Below are 24290 nucleotides of genomic sequence, written 5' to 3' on the forward strand. Positions count from 1 at the left end.
AACACAAAACATCAAATATTAATTAAAGGGCAAGTAAACAAATAAATCATCTATGACACAAACATATATATATATAAAGATAGTAAATCCTAAATGGTAAATCTGGTTAGAAATATTAATAAAACACATTGAAACATACAAAAACATCCACAACAACAACCAAACACAAATATGCATGAGACTATTAAATGATCATATATACAAAAAAATTGTTTGAAATAAAATAAAAAATTATTCACATATAGTTTTTTTTATGAAACTCCCCTTTCGACCTAACTGGGAAACTCGGTGAGAAGGATACTGCAACCTCATCGTAATGCAGCAAAAAAAATCACAAAAATCACCGCAAGGGGAGAGAAAAATGCTGAGAGTTCTGCAGAAAAAAGTGTTAGGATTCTTTCTAGAAAGAACTAAAAAAAGTAAACAAAATGCATAAAAATAACTTTATATATGATTCATCAAATATGTGAATAACTAAAAATGTGTATGCCAAACATTTGCGCAAATAACTTTTTATAAGATTTGATTTACTTATAAAAAAAAGTGGTCTCAAAATTTCAATATTGGAAAGTAATTAAGGGTAAAATTTTAGGGGCATTACAATTATTGGAAGCACCCATAGGAGTGGGGAAGCGCACTTCCCAAAAAATGCACTTCAAAAGCACCCATTTTAATTGAAAAATGTTTTTCCCTGCTAAAGGAAAACATTCCCAATAAAGGAAAGCTCATTTTCTTTAATGGGGAAGCTTGCTTTCCAAAATTAGGAAGTGAGCTTTCTTTTTTTTTAAGAATTTAAACATTTTTACCCCCTTATTAAACTTTTTTTACAAAAAAGAAACCGTTTTTCTTAAGAAAGCAAAATGGTTATTTTCAAAAAATTTGTGAAAAAACCCAAAGAGCATAGGGTTTGTGTTTCATTTGCAAATCAAAACTCTCTCTCTCTCTCTCTCTCTCAACGATCTCCATCAACTTTTGGTCCTCCAACAACCTCCTTCGACCTTCGGCAATGATGATGGGTGTCCTCAATTACGTACGCCCTCTCTCTCTCTAAATCTCCCTATTCCTCTCTTTTGCACGCTTTGACACTCCCTTTCTTCGCTCTCTCTATGTCTCTCACTCTGATTCTCCCTCTCACCCTGTATCTTTGTCTCTCACTCTCTCCTTCTCCCTCTCTCTTCATCCCTCACTCTCTCTGTGTCTCAGTCTCTCTTGGTTGGTGTGTGTAGATGCATATTATTGTCTTATTTTATCTCATATTTAGATCATTCTAATTTTGGTTGTAGCATAGGTAACCATGACAACATTTATTGACTCACCAAGCATAGTGTTGGCTATGTGAAAACCCTTATCAGTTATCGCTGAAATCAAATCATTTACAAAATTATAATAGCAATGTTAGGAATAATCTTCACATCAAAATTTCAAGCTATAGCATAGAGATTTTTTTTAATTGGTTGCAACAAAAATATGAATTATGATTTTTTCTTGATGTATTATTTATTAAATGCTTGCAACAGGATGCATTTGTTAAATAATTGAAATAAAAATAAAAATTATGAATTTTTCTTGATGTATTTATTAAATGCTTGCAACAAGATGCATTTGTTAAATGGTTGCACTTGCATATATGATTTAGTTTTGAGATTAATAAATCAACTTTAATGTTATCTACTCATATTTTATTTTACCAATGATAACATAAATCTTATATTTTGGTAAATTAGAAAAAATATAATTATATTTTTGCTTTTCTTTCGATTCCTATTCACTTTTCACTCAAATCCTAGGTCTCTTCTCTCTTTGTTTCCCCTTCAAATCCTAGTTCTCTTCCGATTCGATTCCTAGGTCACTTCCAGTTTGATTCATAAGTCGCTTTCAAGACATTTTTCGGTTTGCTTCTAAGTCGTTGTGCACTTCCCGCTTCTTAAAATTTTAGAAGTGTTGATGCTCTCGTGTGGACTCATGTTTGGTGAAGCCGATGCTATTATACATGATTCGCTAGATACAAATCATTTTCAACATGGAGAGGATGATGCACTCACGATCTAGATCTAGGGCGTTCCGCTAAAAAGAAGGACAAGAACAAATTGGAATATCATTGATGATGGGGGATCTATTTAGATCCAATATATATATATATATATATTAGTTTTTTATTTATTTATTGGTTTTGGTGTCCTTGTTGAACTTTGAATCTATCCAATATATGTTTCAGGTTAAGGTTTCTTGGTTTCTCTTATAAATACGCTTTATAGGGATCTTATAAGCATGGTTGCATGAAAGAATTGCTATCTCCATGATTTAATTGTAATTTTATTTTCTTAGTTTTTCATGGTAGCATAGAATAGCTAAGTAGAAGTAGCTAGCTTGATCTTTGTAACCTCATTGAGGGGTTACCTCACAATGTCATCCTCAATAGTCAACACTAAAGTGCACCACGCCGTGCCCTTAAACCAATAAAGTGGAGCTTCATATCTTTACGCCTACTGCCTTGACCACAAGGCATTGGGATCCAAATTTCTTCATTGATGATATCAGATAGGGCTGTTCATAAACATATCTCGTTTTGTCCTGAAACCATTTGTTTGGTCCCGACATGTGGCCTGGATTGATCTGTGTGAAAAGCATTTTGTTGATGGTTGAATGACCAAATTTGTTTACATGTTCCACAAGAAGATGTGAAGGAACATAAGATGCACATAATTCACATATAGGGCTAGCTATATATCTTGGTGGCAATCCATTTCCATGACTCAATAATGAAATCAAAATCAAAGCCATGAGTTGCACATGTCAAGCATTGAGCCAGATGTGCATGTCTGTCTACGTAGGGCCCATTATGTACCAGCTAACCCATTATGCATGTGCATGGCCAAGCCATTTGCATTAACATTGAGCAGCATGATCTTGCTCTAGTTATAAAAAATAAATAAGAAAAAGGTATTAAAAAGGAAAAGAAATGATGAGACCTCTATTTCATGGGCTTCTAGGAAAATATAATGGTTGTGAAATGGGTATGGAAAGATACATAGAGAATATGCTAATTATGGATAAAGCATTTGGTAGTTGGTACTAATGAAGGTATAAAACTATTGAGCTGGAAATAACGTGTAAAACTATTATTTTTACTGTACAATTAAATTATATATTATTCATAATCATAGTGGCATTACTTTAATTTAAGTATCTTGTCTAATCTTGAATATCCAAACCTGGATCCATGTTTGCTTTTCTGCTATCGTATCATCCTGACTTGGATTAATTTGGATTTGTCATGTCGAGTCAGTCTAGACCAATATGTGGTTGAAATGAACTGATGTTTCACTTTCATTTTGTAGGGTTGGAACTAGATTGGGATTCAAACCTGGACCCACTTAGACATGACCTACACGCAAGGGGGGGTCCGGGTTGTTCGCATGAGCCAAACTGCACCACTCCGAGATGTTCCCAAATTGGCTGGACTCAAACCTCGTCCGGTCGTGTGCATGGCCAGCTAAGCTGACGATCCCTCGGAACCGATGTTGCATCTTCATGAACTTGATGCAAGTCCAATGAAGCCCTGCCCGGCACTATTCAATATTGATCCAGACCCCTTTCTCAACTAGTCTACCCAATCAGGTCAAGAATGGTCAAAGGCCAAGGGACCCAGTGTGGTTCACTGTTGACATGAAGTCCCACCAAACCCGGCAATCAAAGAATGAGGGTGTGGGTCCGGGCCACTCCCATGCACGTGGGCTCGACCCACCTTTTGAGAGGGTTGCTGCCTTTGGGGGCCAAGGATGTTGACCCAAGCGTGTGAACGACGTCTCCGGTTCGAATCCCAAGATGCCAACCACCCTGATCCAACACATTCTCAATAACGACAAGAAGCCCAGGTTGGCCCTTCTTCATTTCTTCCTCTCTAAAATTATTATGTTTCTGAATCTTCATTTCTTCCTCTCTAAAATTATTATGTTTCTGAAATAATTTTGGCACACAATCTTCTTCAATTGGCAAAAAAAGACCTAAATGGCATTCTTTATTTTTAATTGACCAATTTAACCTTGTTCGTTTAATTAATTAATTAGGGTAGGACATGATTAACATTGAGCTGGGTCCATGTTGCATCATAAAGTTTTTAGGGGCAATTTACATTTATCTGCCTTTGTTTTCAAGTATGTATGATAAACTCCCTACTTTGGAAATTATTTAGTTTTTAGCATTATATTAAACGTACGGCCGAACATCTATGCCTAAAATAAGGTAAGGTTAGGGTTGTGGTGGCTATGACCAAACTCATCTCCTCTGCAAAAGTTACTAGGATCTTACAGGCAGCTCTTTTGGCCATTCAGGCTAGGCAGGGTGCCCACAAGGGCTATGTGATAGTTGTGGAGCTTGATTCACTGTTTTTGCCCTTGCACGAAGGGGGTCCGGGGGCTCCCCCGGCGCGGCTCCGACCCGATTTGGTTAGGGTTAGGGTTATCGCCCTTGCCTTGTTTATATTCTCGCTTTTCTTTCCCTAGCTTGTAACTGTCTGATAAGAGTAATAAGATTTCTCTCTGGGCGGCCGTGGTTTTTTACTCTCTCTCGGATTTAAGGAGAGGTTTTTCCACGTAAATCTGTGTTCCTCTTGTGTTTCGTTAGATTGTTCTTGTTCTTTGTTTCCTTTTGGTTGTTTCTTGCTCGTGGTTTTCCTAACACTCTGCTCATTTGGATGTCACAAGTTCGAAATTCATAGGTGACATCCCTTGCCGTAAGGTTAAAGTTGCATGTGCTCCCTGATGGGTAGAAGGACCTCAAGGGTTTTACCAACCGGAGGCCAGCCGACCTGCGGTTAGTGGGAGTGTGGGGTGTGTGTGTATGGGGTCTCTTGAATTATCAAAGAAAAAAAAAACTAGGTGCAGTGTTTGGCCAGAGGTGGCAGAGGCTAGACAAAGCCTATACTGGATAGTGTAAATTTTAAGCCCAACGTAGTATTTAAGAGAAATGGTTGCATGACTTTCGATTGCACTTAAAGAAAATATGAGACTGAATCAGGTTATAGGCACCTCTAACGGATTACTGTCGACAGTTACGGTTTGGTTTGTGTGTAGACAAGAGAGAGAGAGATGTGGGCATTAAACAAATTGAGATCATGGAAAACCCAACAAAAATAAGGGAGAATGCTGAATTTGAGAGAGAAAAAAATAACTACTCATAATCAAACGAGGAAGAAACAGAGAGATTGTTTCTTGATACAGGAAACCAAGTAGACATCCTTCCTTGATATAATAAGAAATCAATCCTTGATATAATAAGAAATCAATGGTTGCATGCAGAAATTTGGAAGAAAAGAAAGCATTGCAAAATATCATTGCCCAAAACTGACTATTTGTTGAAATGTGGTAAGAAAAGAGAAACCATGTCAATATCTCTTGAGATGGACTATACACCCATCTTGAGAAACGGTGAGATGTCAAGTGCCCACCATGCAGTGACCTGCATATAATGTGTTCATTTTTTTGAAAACCCCAATTTTCAGAAGAACAATTAAATTTGAATTTAAAATTCATCATCTTTTTTTTAGTAAGCAACAAAGTAGTGATGGGAGTGTAGTGAAGCTTGGTGAGCAAGAAATACCGGTGAATGATTATTTCAAATATTTGGGATCCATCATTCAAAAGTACGGAAAAATTGATGGAGATGTAAATCATAGGATAAAGGTTGGGTGGATGAAATGGAAAAGTGCAACTGGAGTGTTGTGCGATCGTAGAATGTCATTGCGGTTGAAGAGAAAGTTTTATAGGACGACTATTAGACCCGCTTTACTATATGGTACGGAATGTTGGGCTGTCAAGAGACATCATATTCAAAAAATGAGTGTAGCTGAGATGCGGATGCTTAGATGGATTTATGGAAATACAATAAAAGATAAGATTCAGAACGAGAAGATACGTAAGAAGGTAGGTGTTGCATCCATTGAAAATAAGATGTGAGAGAATCGTTTACGGTGGTTTGGACATATTCGGCGAAGGCCTAATGATGCTCCAATTAGAAGGTTGGAGAAATGAGAAAATATATTAGTTAAAAGAGGTCGGGGTAGGCCTAGGAAGACTTGGATGGAGATGATAGGAAAGGATATGAATGCTTTGAACCTCACCGAGGACCTGACATTGGATAAAAATGATTGGAGGAAAAGGATTCATGTAGAAGACCCAAAATGAATTTCTTTTTTGGTTCATATCGCTGACCCTAATTGTTTTGGGATGAAGGCGTAGTTGTTGTTTTGTTGTTGTATCATCTTTTTTTTATCCATTGTCTAAATTTATCATTTTAAATATATATAAGGGTCGTGGTGATTCTTTGGGGGCAAAGGGTAAGCTCATGGAGTTTTAAGTTGTCAGGACAGTGATTATAAGTATGACAGGCAAAGCCAATGCTGTTAGATCTCTGTTCATAGAGCGGTTTCTCCCTGTGTATATCAAAGCTTGGCTTATTGCATAAACTTACGTTCAAAGTAGAGCTGTGCTTTTTGTTAAGGGATTAGGTGCAATCACATCATACAAATGCTATGCCCGGCTACACCTGATCACCCTCAATTTATTGTTGGGCAACACTCTGACAGGCTGAATAATAGAAGATGAAGGGTGATGAGGTGTGGCATCTGATCCTGCCCTATGTTTTTCTTTCCTCAATCCCCAAAGTGCCTTTAGATTTGTAAACATGGCTTAAGGCAATTGGTGGCTTAATCCTAGTTTTTTTTTCTTATAATTAAATATGTTCTGTACCCATTCGTAAGTAACACTATCATGTTTATATCACGACTTCAGTAACCAAATCAAGATGGATATGTTAATTGGTAGGTATAAATTGATCATTTTATGGTCAGCAACAACTCCAAGTTGTCGTTAGGGTTTCATTCTCATGAATGTCAAACTCTTTGCATTAATGAGGGCAAGGATAAGCCCTTCCTCAGCCGAAACCCGGCGATTCTCTTGGGCCAAGGGTGAGCCACGTTTTTTACACCGTTGAAAACGATCCCAATTACGAAAGGTTTAGCCAACGCGACTAGTCTCTGATCTCGAGGGTGGTTTCCCCATAACTCAATCTTAATTAAGTGGTATCTTATAGTTTTACGAAGTCGAAAGCCCAATACAGTGATTTATGCTTCTTTCATTAGCTGAGCAAACTCTCATTCTCTCTCTAAACCAAACCTCTCTCTCTCTCTCTCTCTCTTGGAGTGTCACTTCGGCCAGGCCCTCTCTTTTTCTCTTAACCACCAGGAATCTCTCAATAGCTATGGCCGTTATCTCTGCAAAACTCTGATTTTCTTCTTCTTCTACTGGAGTTTTCTTAAGATGGGTGGTGTAACGTCTTCTGTGGCTGCCAAATTCGCCTTCTTCCCACCAAACCCTCCTTCCTACAAGATCGTTGAGGATAAAGTTGGGGGTGGTTTTTCCATGACCAACGTGCCCCACAGGGAGAACGTCGACGTTCTCAGAGTGAAGACCAAGAAGGGAAACCATATCATCGCCATGTACGTGCGCAACCCCATGGCTAAGTTCACCCTTCTCTACTCCCACGGCAACGCCGCCGATTTGGGCCAAATGTATGAGCTCTTCGTGGAATTGAGTATCCATCTCAGAGTTAATCTGATGGGGTGCGTACCTTCTATTTCAATCCCTGTCTTTGTTTATTAACAAGCCGCGTCATTTATTTTTATGGCATGGAATTGTTTAATCTCAAATAGATATCATTTCAGTCTCTCTTGCTAGATTTGTTTGTTTGAGCAATTTTTTGCAGTAACCAGTTTAAAATTTCAGCTTTTTTTTTGTCAATTTTAACAATTTTGTGCAGCACCAACTTGGATTTTGTGCCCTTATTCATGAAATTTTGCTTATAGGAGGCTATATCTGACCATGATCTTCCAGTTTAGTGTGTTTTCTAGCAAACAAGTTTGTCTCATCTTGTTATTGCTTTGATCCATGAACACCCGAGGGCACCAAATTCGGTAAATTTCTTGGTGATTCAGGAGTATTTGCTGCAAGCAGAATAAACAACACGAACATCCATGTCTAAAAAAAGATCTGTTTGGAAGCAATTAAGGGTTGCTTCTCCATGTTTTGTCCAATTGGTGTTCTTTTTAAATTCGACTATGATAGAGTTCACTTGGTGGCTTTATGACAAGCCAGCCGTGACTAGGAGAATATACAACAGTCCTAATTTTTCAAAGTGATGATTTCTCTACCTGGATCCCAAATGATATCTTGGGTTTTTGCTTGTGGTTTCTGGCTTTTAGGACATCTACCATCTTAATTTTTGTTTTAAGGTTTTTGGTTTTTCACTAGCTTATTACTGATCTTGTTTTCTACTGTTGATGACCAGAATAGAAAACAACGGTGAATTTTGTGAAAGATGCACCAATCCATTTGATTCTAGAAGAAATTTTTGTGGTTGTACCAACTTTACTCGTATTGGCATGGAGGGCATTGATTTGGGTTTGTGGAGAATCTTCCAGAAACTTTTGTTAATTTTTCTTTTTGTATTTGTAGAAGTACTTATTTAATTTGTGTCTTTTCTTGAGTGGTTGTACCGAGGCTAACTTTCATTCGTGCATATGTGTGGTAGTTTGATAAATCCGCCATATGCAGGTAGTTCACAAGTATGAATTTCACCCTTGTAATTGACCTGGGGGCACTCTTCATTCATTAGTCCTCCTTGCCTCTTATGCAATCAAACTTCAAGCCGTTCGCCTTTTCATCTTATCCAAGTTATGCAGCTGAGAGAGAACCTTCTAATTTTTTGTCGAGTTTGTGTCAGAAGTGGGTGACATCCAAGTTGCTGAAATCTGTTGCCTTGTGCTTGTTGAGGGCGCTAGTTATAGTGGATCTTTAACCTGTTTTTTTTTTTCAACTACTAAAGTATTAAAGCAGAAAATTTTCATTAATTTGCTTGCTTCGGTGGCCTTCTTTGACTGTTGGTTGAGTTCTTAGTTCTGTTGTCTTGATCATACTACTTGAGAGTTGTAGGTTGGAGTGAATTTAGACAGGCTTAAACTTAATATTGTGATGTGGAATAAGGAGGCAAGTATGGTGATTGTAATTCTTATCAAGGAAATTGAATCCCATGATGGGTTCATAATTTTCATAACTGTAGCAGGTCTTACCTTTTAATGCACATGAAATCAAATTGCATGTTGAACCGTGGAAAACCCAAACTTTGAAAAATGGATATATCTCTCTTTTGTACAATGTACCAAAATTTGGTAAAATCAGAGTTACCGTAAGCTCCTTAGATAGGTGGGAAGCTCGCTTCCCGGAAACTCGCCTCAGAAGCACGATACTCCACGCTTCCGAAACTTGATGAGAACCTCGATTCCCCCACGCTTCTCCTATGCTTTCCACATGCTTCATCTATTCTTCTTATATGTTCTCCTACTCAACTTTTCATGTTTTTTTTGTGTTTTCTCTCTCTTCTCACTCACTTTCATGTGTTTTCTCTAAATTGGTAGTCATCATTTTTAGATTTTGTTAAAATTTTAATTCTTACACTAAAAAAATCATGAAATTTAATATTAGTCACTTTATTTTAGTTTTTATTTGTGTTTCATTTTGATTCTCATTCAATTCTTATATATATATATATATATATATATATATATATATATATTAATATTCCTCGCTTCCCGCTTCCTATACATTTTAAAATACATCGCTTCTCGCTTTCGCTTCCTGTATCGTTTCCCGCTTTCGCTTTCTAATCTGGCAACCTTGGGTAAAATGACTGTTTGCTGATAAATATAAAAAAACTCCTCAGTATTAAGTTTTTATATATGGAAATTTAATGTTTTTATCATCTTTGACATTCTTCAATCTTTTAATTCCTTCGTACACTTGGTACCTGTCAATGCAATCTAAACTATGTATTATTGTGCATATATTCTGCATGTTTCTGAAGACTTCTCTCCTGTTTTTATTGTTCTGGTTAGAGGCCTGGAAAATTTTGGGTGGCTAATGAGAATCAACTGAATGGCTAAAAACTGTTCGTTCTTGAATGTTTGCCATATAGAAGCAGATAAGAGAAATACACTAATGGTCATATTTTTTTCCTTTTCTGGATACTGATAGGCATCCAGAAACTTTTGATGAATGAACTCTTCTGGTCGAAAGATTTTGGAATGGGATTTAGCTTGATCTTTTGTTTGGAATAAACATGATCAATTTTAGAATGTACCAAGTTATATTATCAGATTTTCATTATAGTTTGCTCAGACGATTAGCCATGCTGAGTTGCCCCAATTAGAAGAAAAGTATCCTTCACGTCCATGAGCATTTACTATTTTCATTTACATTGGCCATGAAATGAACTGGTATAAGATTCACTTACTTTACGGTAAATACCTGCCTGAATTTTGGAAGATAATTGTTAGCAGTTAGCACTTAGCACTCCTAAATCAATTATATTAACATGTATTTAAATTTGAGAAATTTAAGTTCTAATACTGAAGAGGTTGGTGCAGGCAATAAACTTTACAGAATTGTTAAGTGTGATGGATAGAGGCCTGGAAGGCCATCTTGGTTTCCCCTCTGAATTTATTTTTCATATTGAGTTGAAGGTCAAAGTGACAGAAGATCTTTGTTGTGATATATGGCTGTTGTGAAGTCTTGATTGTCATTTGATTAAATAATCCTTGGTCATTCTCCCTGCGTGAACATCACTTGATATCAGTCAAAGAGATGATTGCTGACATGGTTATAGCAATAAAAGTGCTCTTTTTTATGCCATTTCAAATCTTTTATGAGAAATTAGTATCATCAGTCCTCAAATTTATTTGGGACAAAACAGCCACATAATTTTTATAAATGCCATGTGTCGAGATTGTAGTCTGAATTTTATGATTTTCTACAAAGGATTCTGGAGACACAAGTTTCATATTTGGGCAAAAAGGCAATCTTGTGCCATTTCTGATTTTTCATATTTTTCTTTGTGTAGAGTCCTTTCAATCATTGGCTTTTTCTTTCTCCATGCATTCTAGGGTTTGGATGTGTAATTGTTAACAATTTTAAGTTTCAACTATATCTAAGGAATTTTTCTTTTTTTGTGCTGTTTCTAACAAAAATGAACCATTAAATGAAGTTACATTATGGCATTTCACTATTCATTGTCTGCTTGAAAAATGTTTAGTCCATACATCTTAACCAATTGAAGAAATAAAGTTAACCAGTTGAGATCATATTGTAGTTCTTGTACGATATTTTCTCTGACATTCTAAGTCACTCCAATAAGGAATAAAAATGGGATGATATTATATAAAACATGTAGTAAGCTCTGAATTTTGTCAGTTGATTTACTTAATTCACATAGATATGATATTCCATATGAACTGTTATATTCAATCTCTTACTGCACCAGTTTTAGTACCGGTTGAATTAGAACATTGGTATTCAGTGAATTAGAAATAAAAGGCTTCCATCTCCCTATGGGGCTAACAATGAAGTGCAATTGTGAATATGTATTATCAATTACCAATGCATAGGCGGAAAATAGACAAACTTTAGCTGTAATTTATAGGCTTCCTATTGAATTAGAACATTGGTTCATTTTGTGAATTTAGAAATAAAAAAATTCCACTTCCTATGGTGATAAGAATAAAGTGTGATTGCAAATATCTATTATTGATTATTTATGCATAGGCAGCTAATAGATATAAATTTTAGCTGTAATTTATAGCTTTTTTTGTTGTGCTATCTTCCAATGTATTAATCAAAATTTTCTTTCCATACAGGTATGACTATTCGGGGTATGGCCAGTCCTCTGGAAAGGTTAGTTGCATACTATGAGAGCCATTTATTTCCCTTCATTATGTTTGAAACTGTATCATGATTGTGTTTTTTTTTTTTTGTGTTAGCCAAGTGAGAACAACACTTATGCAGATATAGAAGCTGCATATAACTGTCTTGTGGAGAACTATGGGGTAAAGGAGGAAAATATAATTCTTTATGGTCAATCTGTTGGAAGTGGGCCAACACTAGATCTGGCAACTCGCTTGTCTCAATTGATAGCTATTGTTCTGCATAGTCCTATACTTTCAGGCTTGCGGGTCATGTATCCTGTGAAGCGGACATATTGGTTTGACATTTATAAGGTGACATTCTTATCCGATACATGCATAGCTTTACTTTGGGATCATGCACATGATTGGTGTGATGCTGATGAACTTCTATCTGTTTGTGGTGCAGAACATTGTCAAGATCCCACTTGTAACCTGTCCTGTCCTTGTCATTCATGTAAGTAGCTTTTTCTTTTACTTAATTACAGTTTTTCTTTTTATGGTTTTCTTTCTCATTCTTTTGCCAGATGTGCATGACGATTCTCTTAAGAAAGTTTAACATGTTACTTCAATATTACTGTGTAGAAAACCAGTATTCCATAATAATTGCATTTACCAACCATGATTAATTACATCTCTTATAAGTAATGGTTGGATCATTATTTCCTGAAAAGAATAAAGGCTTTTGAATATATAAAATAAGCTATATCCATAATAACAAAATAATAGTTTTTTTCTTGCGGTTGAAGATAATACTGCCATTTCTTTTGTTGTGACCTGGAATATGAAAATAGCTTGACTCCTTTCATGGTTCTAGAAATGGATTAACTACTTCCAAGTTAGATTGAGGATGCCCACATTAGAAGATGATAAAAGCGAGAGAGGAAGATGATTAGATGTGTTAGATGTGGCCACATGGTCTTTATCACTTCCCTCTTCATATAACCATGTTCCTCCTTAACTTCCATCATAAGATGGTGTTGTTTATATCAATGTGAACTTTTAACAAAGAAGACTTGCATTCGAGAGGAAAAGGACAACTTTTATGTTTTAACTGCATAAAAGGGTTTCTTATCGAAACCATCTTTGAACTTTTTGGTTGGTTACACCAAATTCAATATTGAAGTATAATAAAAATGGAATTGTAGTGGGAAAATATAGGGTATGTTACCGGCATCTCTATTTATATAAAACACAAGGTAATCTTTACCGATTAACCAATTTCTGAATGCTGCAGTATTTTTTGGAATAGTGGAAAAGGGTTCCAAAATCTATTTCAAGGTTGTCAAATTAACCTGTGTAATTGAGGATTTACAGTTTCATTGTACTTTCCAAAAGGAACTCTAGGTCTTCATCGTCCGTGGTCCATGTGCTGAACAGAGGTGCTGCATATAATGCATCGTTTAAAAACCCGCCGAGTCAACCCAGTGACTCGGTTGACTCAGTTTGACTCGGTCATTTACTGGGTCAACCCAGTGAATGACCCAGAAATGAACAAAACTCAACTGACTCATGGGCTGAATCGGTCGAGTCAAGCCGAGTTTTAGCATGACTCGTCAAGTCAGCCCACCGAGTCATACATATATATTATATTTTATATATAATCAGATATATTATATGAAATATAATATAAATATTATGTATATTATATATAAAAATGTGGTTACAAATATATTAATAAATTATACATTAAACATATTATAAAAATATCATATAATGCATATTATATACAATATATTGGTAACATACCTAAAATACATACAGTATATACATATATTTACATCTTTTATATAAAATATAAAGTTAACACTATGTCACAGAGACTCGGCCAACTAGGTGCCGCACCCACGTCGACGCAATGTGACGCGGGTGCGGCACCCGGTGTAGTCAACCTGACCCTGGGTGCGGTCAATGCACCCAGGGTCATTTATGTCCAACTTTTGGACTATATATATATAATTTTTTATATTTTTGCCGCACCCTCGCTCCCACTCCCGCACCCTCACCCACACCCGCACCTGCACCCATGTGACATAGAGTTAACATGACCCAGCCGAGTCTCTGGGTTGACCTGGCCGAGTCACGAGTCAATCAAGGATGAGTCGGGTGACAAGTCACTTGGTTTTAAAACTATGATAAATTGTCACTGGGTACAACCTATGTCACATTGGGTTTGGATCCTTATTCAATCCAACATACACACACATCTATTGTAACGCCCCAGAAGTTCGACTTCAGACAAGAAGAAAAAGAAATTTACCTTTGAAAAAAAAAAAGAGTTGCAACAAAGGTTTTCTTTTTATAAAAACACAAGTCGATTCTTCTAAACACGTTAGCCAAAAAGACCCAGTACAAACCCATATTCTAACTAAGTGAAACAGTAAGCAAAAGATAAAAAGAGTTTATCCATTAAAAGGTTAGTCTGTACAAAGCAGAAGAGTATTCACCCAAAACAACAAAAGTACAAAACCCAAGGTGAAAATAGCCAGTGTGTCGACAAGAGAAGTGAGGCTTTGTTCATGTAGCATTTGCACCGCTACCGATAAGGAGAGCTACCTGTCACCTACACCCATAAAAATGGGGTCAGTCCTGAAAACTGGTAGGTGCGCAAAAAGAATAAGATGAACAACAACTAATCTAAAGCATGCTCAAATCTAAGCAAAGAGAAACTGATGCAACAGGTAATGAGCAGGTGCATAGCAAAGCTAACCAGGATATCATCATGAGCTCAAACAGGCTAGTATTACAGTGATAACAATCTAACTGTAAGCAGTCTCAACAAGACTTATCATGCATACCTTCTAACTATCGCAAATAGCAAACTGGTAGCAAGGTAAAGCAGACAGTCAAAAGCAAGAACAAAATACAGTTGTGAGCATGCCATAATATGATCTGATTATTATCTGAACATTATGGGTACACACAATGTATAAAACGTAGAAACAACCGAGATCCATTCGGGGGTTTATTATACCCCGAAGGACTGACTGAGTCTGCTAGTATTACAGTGATAACAATCTAACTTTAAGCAGTCTCAACAAGACTTATCATGCATACCTTCTAACTATCGCAAATAGCAAACTGGTAGCAAGGTAAAGCAGACAGACAAAAGCAAGAACAAAATACAGTTGTGAGCATGTCATAATATGATTTGATTATTATCTGAACATTATGGGTACACACAATGTATAAAACGTAGAAACAACCGAGATCCATTCGGGGGTTCATTATACCATGTATTTTATTATACCCCGAAGGACTGACTGAGTCCGCTAGTATTACAGTGATAACAATCTAACTGTAAGCAGTCTCAACAAGACTTATCATGCATACCTTCTAACTATCGCAAATAGCAAACTGGTAGCAAGGTAAAGCAGACAGTCAAAAGCAAGAACAAAAAACAGCTGTGAGCATGCCATAATATGATCTGATTATTATCTGAACATTATGGGTACGCACAATGTATAAAACGTAGAAACAACCGAGATCCATTCGGGGGTTCATTATACCATGTATTTTATTATACCCCGAAGGACTGACTGAGTCCGCTTCTAAGGGAACGACCAGTGGTCAAGAGAGTAAGTCCCCAAAGGCTAATCAAGGCCCAATGATGCATCAAACTTCTGCAGAACTGTCGGGCGACTGCTACCTAGGATACTTATGGTAACGCCATTCCCCTACCTCCGATGATTGGGGAAGCCGAATTTTTGCCCATAATAGCCATGAATGACCTGCCCATCGGAGGTTTTGTACCATCCATCATCTTTCTTGATGAACCAGCCGAACAAGTACGATGAAGGGTTTTTTCTTCATCATCGCCTTGCTCTACATGCCATGGTCTATTCGACCCACTCAAGCATCTTGCCTGTGAAGGCGCATGATTACCATTTAGTGAGATGTCCATAATTGTGCTCTTTCGCAAACCATGAGGCCTATTCACTTTATGCTACGCATCAAAGCATCGCATAGCATTGCCAAGAGATGCGGCTAGGCTTATAGCCACAAGCCACAAGAAAACACTCAAAACAAGCTTATATGCTGACAACGATTTCCAAAGGTACCTGAAAAGTAGAAACAATAGCATGATCGCAATCTACATGGTGCAGGCAAGAAGTGAATCAGTAAAAGCATAGACAAGCCGGTCAAGCGCAAAGCCAAGGCGCATAAAGCGTGGGGCAACAAAAAGTAAAGTGCTGGAACGTAAACAGGACAAGGATCGCGAAACCGCGTCCTTGAATTAAAGAACAGAAAGTAAAGCTTAGGCACATATAGCGCGACGACAACAGAAAGTAAAGTACTGAAAAGTAAACAGGACAAGGATAGCGAAACCGCGTCCTTGAGTTAAAGAACAGAAAATAAAACCTAGGCACATATAACGCGGCGGCAACAGAAAGTAAAGTGCTGAAAAGTAAACAGGACAAGGATCGCGAAACCGCGTCCTTGACTTAAAGAATAGAAAGTAAAGCCTAGGCACATATAGCGCGGCGACAACAGAAAGTAAAGTGCTGAAAAGTAAACAGGACAAGGATCGCGAAACCGCGTCCTTGAGTTAAAGAACGTGTACATATAGCTTATATGTATACGCATATATTGTTTGATTATCTTTTCTGTAGTTCAGTAATGTTCATTCAAAGTCCTTTCGTGCAACTTTCCCCTACCTTGGGGAGTTGCGAGTTCCTGGACGCCTGCGGGCGTAAGTGCGAAGAGTTTCGGGCCACGAGACACGTGTACGCTCCGTCGTGCAACCTGTAAGCGTAAAAAGGTTAGCATGTAAGAAAAAGGTGAAACAAAGGCCTGACCACCAAGAAAAGATAGGGGAAACAGAGTCCCTGACGAACAACAAAATAGGAGACAGGCAGTAAAGACAGACAGGGACAGGGGGCGGAGCCCCCTGCCGGCAAATAGAAGCAACAGGGGACGGAGCCCCCTGCCGGCAACACACAACAGCAACAGGGGGCTCTGCCCCCTACCGACAACAGACAGCGACAGGGGGCGGAGTCCCCTGCAGGCAACACAACAACGACAGGGGGCGGAGCCCCCTGCCGGCAAGCAGACGGCGACAGGGGGCTCGCCGGCAGACCGACGACGACAGAGGGTAAGCCCCCTGCCGGCAACCCGACGGCGACAGGAGGCCAAGCACCCCTTGTCGACGTACGAACATCCGGGAGAGGAGGGGGGTAGCTACCTGCGGTTACCGGCGACGAGTCGCCGGAGAAGAAGGTGAAGACGATGGGTCACCGACGCTAGCATGGAGGGGGGGGGGGGGGTTGACTGCCACCAAGACAGTTGCCGGAGAGCCGTTCGCACGGCCGTCGGCCGGAGGGTGGAGGCGACGGAGACGAAAAAGGGCAGAGAGAGAAGAGAGAGAATCAGGCGAGGGCAAATGCCCTCGCTCGAGACATTTGTGCCCTTATAAAAAGGGGGGTGTATTGGCTTCTCGAAAGATCGAGAAGCCGGATCCGGGCTGGGCTCGAATCCAGTATCAACGGTCGACCGAGACACGTGCCTGGCGCGTGTCCGACACGTGTCAAACTCGTTTTTTTTCTTCGGAATTTATATATATATATATATATATATATATATATATATATATATATATATATATATATATATATATATATATATATACCCGCGGTTTTAGAAATTGATGTGTCGGACTCTCATACCCCGTACCTGTACCAGAACCTGCACCACGTACCCATGTGACATAGGGTACAACTTAGTGCTAACTGGATGCCTCCTATGTTGGAAACATCAGACTCCTTCAAGGGGGAGAAAGTAAACATAGGTGGAACCTTCATTTCCACTCTTAATTTACCAGAATGGCACACATTTTCAGGATTCATAACCTTCATTTCCACTCTTAATTTGCCAGAATGACACTTTTTAGGAGTCATGATTGTTCAATTTAGAAAAATTCAGTAAAGCTTGATCCAAGATTGAATCTTGAGGTAGAAAGACGTGGCATTGTCATAGCAATGGGGATTCCTGAGCCGGTTGCCACTACTGGATAGAGATGGACGTCTGATGTTATGGCGCCTGGCATAAAGGAATTTATTGTTTAAATTTTAAAACATTGGAAAATATTTCAGAAACTTGTTTTGAGATGATTATTAGAGCCTCATCATTTATAAATACTTAGAACAAGAGTGCAGTTGTTGCATATATAAACTTGGAACATGAGGTCATGGCTCTCTTTGTGTTTTGCTAACGAGACCTTCTACCATAAAAGCCAAAACTGCATCACAGCATTTCATTCTCTCTCTAGGTTTTCCATCTTTCTGACTTGATTAGGATCTATGTCACATGGGTGCGGGGGTGCAGCACTTTCAAAAAACTTGAGTGCGGGGGTGGGGGGTGCGGCAAAAAAAAAATAATATATATATATATATATATATATATATATATATATATATATATATATAAAGTCCAAAAGTTGGACATAAATGACCCTAGGTGTGTTGACCGCACCGAGTGCCGTTCCCGCACCTGCACCCGACGCGGGTGCGGCACCTAGTTGGCTGAGTCCCTGTGACATAGATTAGGATTCTTTTGGTCTGGCAAGTGCCTCTCTCCCTTTGTAGTTTTGAATTAGATGCCCCTGCTAATTAAATAGTATGATTAGGCAGTTAAACCATTTCTTTCAGGAAATCATAGGATTCATTTTTGTGAAACCATCTCTGCTTTTATATGTCACAAAATGACACAGATCCCAATGCACTCCAGAATACCTCCCGTGGACCAAGAATACAACGTAGTTAAACACACATTCATAGTAGAAATGCCCATAACATAAAAGACTTAAAAATAAACAATTTCATTAAAGGATGAAATTCAAATAATATAAAAGAAATAAAAATTACAAAGAATTCTCACTACAATACACTCAAATCACACACTTAATCCTAAAACTACCCATCACTCTCTCAAGCCTCACTCATGCACACACCCACTTGTTTATCGAGAAGAGGGTAGAGGAAAGAGAAAAGAGGATTACCCTTTCTAGCTAGTGGAGAAATCTAGCCGTTGGACCCTTTCCAACAGCTAGAACCAGTCAACTTCAGTTGACTTAGTCAACCTAAGTTGGCCGTGGTATATATATATATATATATATATATATATATATATATATACACACACATTACATACAAGAATACATCTATCTTAACACCCCTGCTCAAACTTACAATGACTCACTATAAATTTGAAATTACAAAAGAAGAAACCCATTACATAAAATGTCTTCATAGACTTTATCAAGTTTTTCCATTTGGTGCTTCTTTAAAGAGTGTTCAATCATATGCTCCATTGCACAAAAGTTCTTCAATATCATCAATTCTTGAAAACCTATAAATAGAACAAAACAAGCGCAATCTAACAAGAAATAGCTATACTTTATATATATATATATATATAATGGAGAGAGGATGGTCAAACACAAAAAAAATATAAAAAACATATTTAATAAGGTAATTTAATATTTTTTAAACATGCAATATATAAAAAATATTTAATAAATTAATTTAACATTTTCAAAATCATTTAAACTTTAAAGTAAGAATTAATTTTGAATAATCATTAACTTCAAACTTGATAGTCATTGAGAGACTCACCTTAATAGATAATTTTTAAGAAATCAAAATTTCTTAATTCACAAGAGAATATAATAGAATAATATTAAGAGCGATACAAGCAATAGTAACGATAAAATCATTTCATGAAAATCATGCATAATATATCTATCACAAAAAGCACATTAATGCATAATAGGCATGGATTTTCAACATCATCAATATCATGAACGAATAACTCACAAAAGAGTATAAATAACAAATCATTTTTACACAACGGAAGATATAAATAAGCATGGATCAATTAGAAGCAATATTTATACACATAACTAATGCATACATGAATGAACCATGCAATAATTTAAAACCAATGAAAAAATCACTTATGGGCCAATAATAATAGATAATAATGAAAATCCTTTTAAGAAATATGAAGAGATTTAAAATCTCACAAATGTTAAGAAATGCTTACATCAAAGAATCTCCCTAATGGAGATACATATCAACAACTCTCATAGAGAGTTACAATAAAAAATGAGAAATATTTCATTAAACATATACTTAGAAAAACATTAATGCAAATCACGCAAAATAACTAATCATGGAATAAATCATGCAACTAAAGCATATACAATGCAAAATGCATTTATTTCAATAACCATTTCTCATCCAAGAGAAAATGAGTTTAGAAGAATTACGAAGATTTTTTTTTTAAAATCTCATTAACATAATGAATGAATTTTGCAAATCTTAACACTAGTTTGATCATCACAAGTAATCACCTTAATAAACTTCTAATCCTCAAAAATCAAACATATCAGCGACTAGAACAAGAGCATTATGATAATGCTACTAAAAGGCTAAAAACATCTCTTATCTACATATAATGACACTTAAAACAAGTATATCAATGACTAGAACAAGAGTATAATCTCAATGCCACTTATGGGCAAAACAAACACACAAAAGTGTAAAAAAAAACATCTCTTTTGTATATATAATAATACTTAAAATGAGTGGAGTATAATCTCAATGCCACTTATGGGCTAAACAAACGCACAAAAGTATGAATAAATATCTCTTGTCTACATATAATGACACTAAAAATGATTGTATCAGCTACTAGAACAAGAGTATTATCTCAATGTCACTTATGAACTAAACACACACATAAAAGTGTGAATAAACATTTTTTGTCTACATATAATGACACTAAAAATGAGTGTATCAGCTACTAGAACAAGAGTATTATCTTAATGCCAGTTATGAGCAAAGCACAAACAAAAAAAGTGTGAATAAACATCTTTTGTCTACATATAATGACACTCAAAGTATTATCTCAATACCACTTATGGGCGAAGCACACACACAAAAAGTATGAATAAACATTTCTTGTCTATATATAATGACACTTAGGTTTTGGGATGAAGGTGTAGTAGTTGTTGTTGTATATAATGACACTTAGATATGAGGCATAACAGGAGAGAACACAAGCGGTAAGAGAGCTTGTAATAAGAAACAAACTAATGTCATCAATAATGATTTTAACAATCTTTCAAAACTTTATGATTTTAAAAACATAACTACCATCACAAGATATCAAGTATTCAATGGCCATATAAACAAATGAGTTTTAAAACACACCCATAGAAACTGAAGTCAATCATGAGGTGCATACACAACTCACCCCAATGACTAACTTGAATTTTCAACAACAATGAGTTCAGAGTCCAATCAACCATTAATCAAACTTGATGCAACTTTTCATGAAAGTATTTTAAAAGATGTTTTTCCATAAAATTCGCTGGTGTAAATCGTGCATCAAATTTTAAATTTCAGTTCACACTAGTGGTGAAGTCCGAGTCAAACACAGGGAACGTGTTTAAAAAGACTTTTGTACCCCACACCAAATAATCTTTATTGCCTAAAATGAAAAGCAAATAAAATGTGCTACCCTCTACATGGGGCTAAAAAAAAGGTCTTATTACAAACCAACTTAAAATAAATGTTCATCTGACCCTAAAAAATGGTAAATAAAGAAAAGTAAAATCGACAGGGTCTTCTTCGCTTGCAATCTCTTATTCGCTTGGATGCTACAGTTGAATCTTCAGCATTAAGGGTCCCTTTCTCAAGGGGCACGTCCCTCAGGGGATCTTTGGAGGGCCCTTCGCACAAGAGAACTACCTTGTAAAATACAAAAACACAAAACACACACACCAACTAGATTTCTAAAATAACAAATGTAGTTTGCAGGAAAAAATATCAGATTTACAAAAATTTTAGGAAATAAACTAATTACCTTTGATACCAAAAAAAATAAAATCTAAACTACGATGCAATCTAAATACTAGAAGAATGAAGAAAAGAATTCAACTAGCATGTTACACTTGGAAAACAGAAATCAATTAGAAATTAATCAGGCTTCTGGTTTTGAGACAATCCCAAACCGTGGATCGGCTAAGCGTTAACCTAACCTACAAACCAATGCCGATCAGATCCGGTCTGACTCACTTTTAACACTGATCAACAGGCTGGTAATCGCTTAGATATGCTGCTGAGCAGGATTGACCTTAGCTGAGCTGGACCAGTGAGGTTCAGCACGAGTAGCTGCTAAAAAAATCTGATGTGTGAATGAAACTAACAGCCAGTTCTGCACGAAAACGCAAGCAGATTTGAGAGCGAATCAGGTCTGCAGACCACATAGATATTGCGACCAGACTCAAGAAGTGGCGCAGATTTGGCAGATCCAGTCGGCTTCGATCCAAATCGGCTTGCCTGATCTGCGTAACCCTCAGCAGAAAAAAATTGGGTTTCGATCAGATTTGATGGTAAATCTGATCAGATCCGTTCGACGGTCCCCGAATTAGCGTCAGAAATGGAATCTTTAGTCTACAGCTAACCAGATCTGAATCGGCTAGTTGCAGCAATGGCCAAGGCAAATCAGATTGACACCAATCGTGAAATGCGTGAGCTGGTCTGATAAGATCAGCGCTGGGCTATCCCTGCCGATCTGATTCAAACTGCTGATCGGATCTGGTCAGATCTGATCGGACGATCAGATCGACCGATCTAGATAAACAACGTTCAATGGCCTGATGTAAACAAATTATTTTTTGTTTTCCATAAACTACAAAAAAAGAAAATTATTCTATGCGTGAATAAAAATTAATCACTAAGTTTATTTCAGCATATTTAACCTAACTGACAGAAATAAAGAATCAATCATGTACACTAATTTAACGTGAAATGGGGTGAAGAAGCATACCTGGTAGTTGCTTTCGACGGAGGGGTTGAGAAGAGAAGTGGTCGTTTCCCGAAGTAGCACGCTTGCTCCGATGAACGAGAAAGGATGCCGGCGATAGACGGGAAAGAAGAAAAGATGAAATAGAGAACGGAGAAGAGAAGAAAGAAGGGAGAACCGATGGTAGAGAGAGAGGGGTGAGAAAGAGAAGAGAGAGGAGAGAGAGGGGCTGGCGTTTTTTCCAAGCGAAGACGCCAACCTCTTCTAAAAAAATATTATTTATACTCTAAACCTAGGTCAAAATGAGATTTTCTAAAAACTCCGGTTAGTTTTTCAAAAATTCTAAAAACTACTATGCTAAAAACGTGTTTTCAAAAACAACCAATCCTAAACTAATTAGAATACTAATTAAAAACTTTTAAACTAATTGAAACACTTCAAAACACGCAGGGAGACTCTAAGAATGGGGTTTTATTCCATTTTTTGTGACGGATCATTCATAAAGATGTGAATCTACAATGCATAATTTATGCATGATCAAAACCCAAGGCAAGTAATAAGATGACATGAGGTGCACACATAACTCACCTCAATGGCTAACACTGACTCCACAACATCGAGGTGTATACAACTCACCTCGATAAGGCCAAACAAATGTTGCATTATATAAAATTCAGTGATGGACAATCCAAATGCCATAAAAAGGCAATACATACTCATGGACATCAATTTCCAAATAGGTGAGTTCATGTCAAATATCCGATTTGAAAAAAACAAGTTTCAAATCCAATCCAATTAAGTTAGGTAAAAACCTTGACATAAAATTAGTACAATCATATGCACAACAATATGTCAATTGATGCAATTATATGCAATACATGATGTTTGAGAATCCTTCAAAAGATCATAAATCCACCAACTAGAAACAAGTGCACTAAGCCCATCACATACAAAAGGTCAATAAGTCTCATTAAAGAGACAAGAACACATATGATAAGAGGTTAAAACTAAATCATAAGTCTACTCTGAGGCAATTGAAGACAATCATATGAAAATTCCCAAAGGGTTATAAAAAAACTTAAGTGCACTAGTGCATAACCACACAAATACAAAGCCACTAGTGGGCGAGATACAAAAAAATCAACTAAGGGCTACATGCAATCTTCATAAAAATAATATAAATGTTTTTCATAAAATACTCCTAAAGCGCCATAAAAATCCACACATATATATGATCACATCAAACAAGAGATTTTTTTCTCATAATGCAACATTCTTCAATAAGCATGATATAGAATATCAATACGCAAGAGAAAAATCACAAAAGATAAACACATTTATTATACAATAACAAGTCATGCTTATGCCATTCAATAAAGACTTCTTAAGGCATATGCCAAAACAAAAATCTTAATCCAACACGTGTCATTTAAAAATAATCTTACTTAATAGAAAAAATATTACTCAAATATATATGAAATAACATATTAAAAAGGCCTCATTAGAAATCAATCACGATAAAAGTTCATGTTTGATCACGTCATAATTTTCCAAAGATAGTTCATACATACATTAAAAAATGTGAATTTATAGTACTTTGCAAAACACAACATTTTAATAAGCTGCATATTCAACTTGAGTGAATAACTGCAAAGGTGTTCTCTAAGGAACACACTCACACTACCCACAA

At 36.8% G+C, this 24290-nt stretch overlaps 1 protein-coding gene across 1 annotated transcript in view; it reads left to right on the top strand.

Annotated features, from left to right (window-relative positions):
• Window positions 1-7177: 7177 nt before the first annotated feature.
• The window catches only part of LOC149829812 (uncharacterized), a 32095-nt gene continuing 14982 nt past the window's right edge, over window positions 7178-24290 (top strand). The window contains exons 1-4 of the mRNA XM_090015639.1: window positions 7178-7618; window positions 11744-11780; window positions 11867-12103; window positions 12198-12245. Of these exons, the coding sequence (XP_089871765.1) occupies window positions 7317-7618; window positions 11744-11780; window positions 11867-12103; window positions 12198-12245 (624 nt within the window). The 5' untranslated portion in view covers window positions 7178-7316. The remainder of the gene's footprint in view (window positions 7619-11743; window positions 11781-11866; window positions 12104-12197; window positions 12246-24290) is intronic.

The sequence above is a fragment of the Nuphar pumila genome, chromosome 8 (genome assembly GCF_984573655.1).
Source record: "Nuphar pumila chromosome 8, dmNupPumi1.hap1.1, whole genome shotgun sequence".
Classification (NCBI taxonomy): Eukaryota; Viridiplantae; Streptophyta; class Magnoliopsida; order Nymphaeales; family Nymphaeaceae; genus Nuphar; species Nuphar pumila.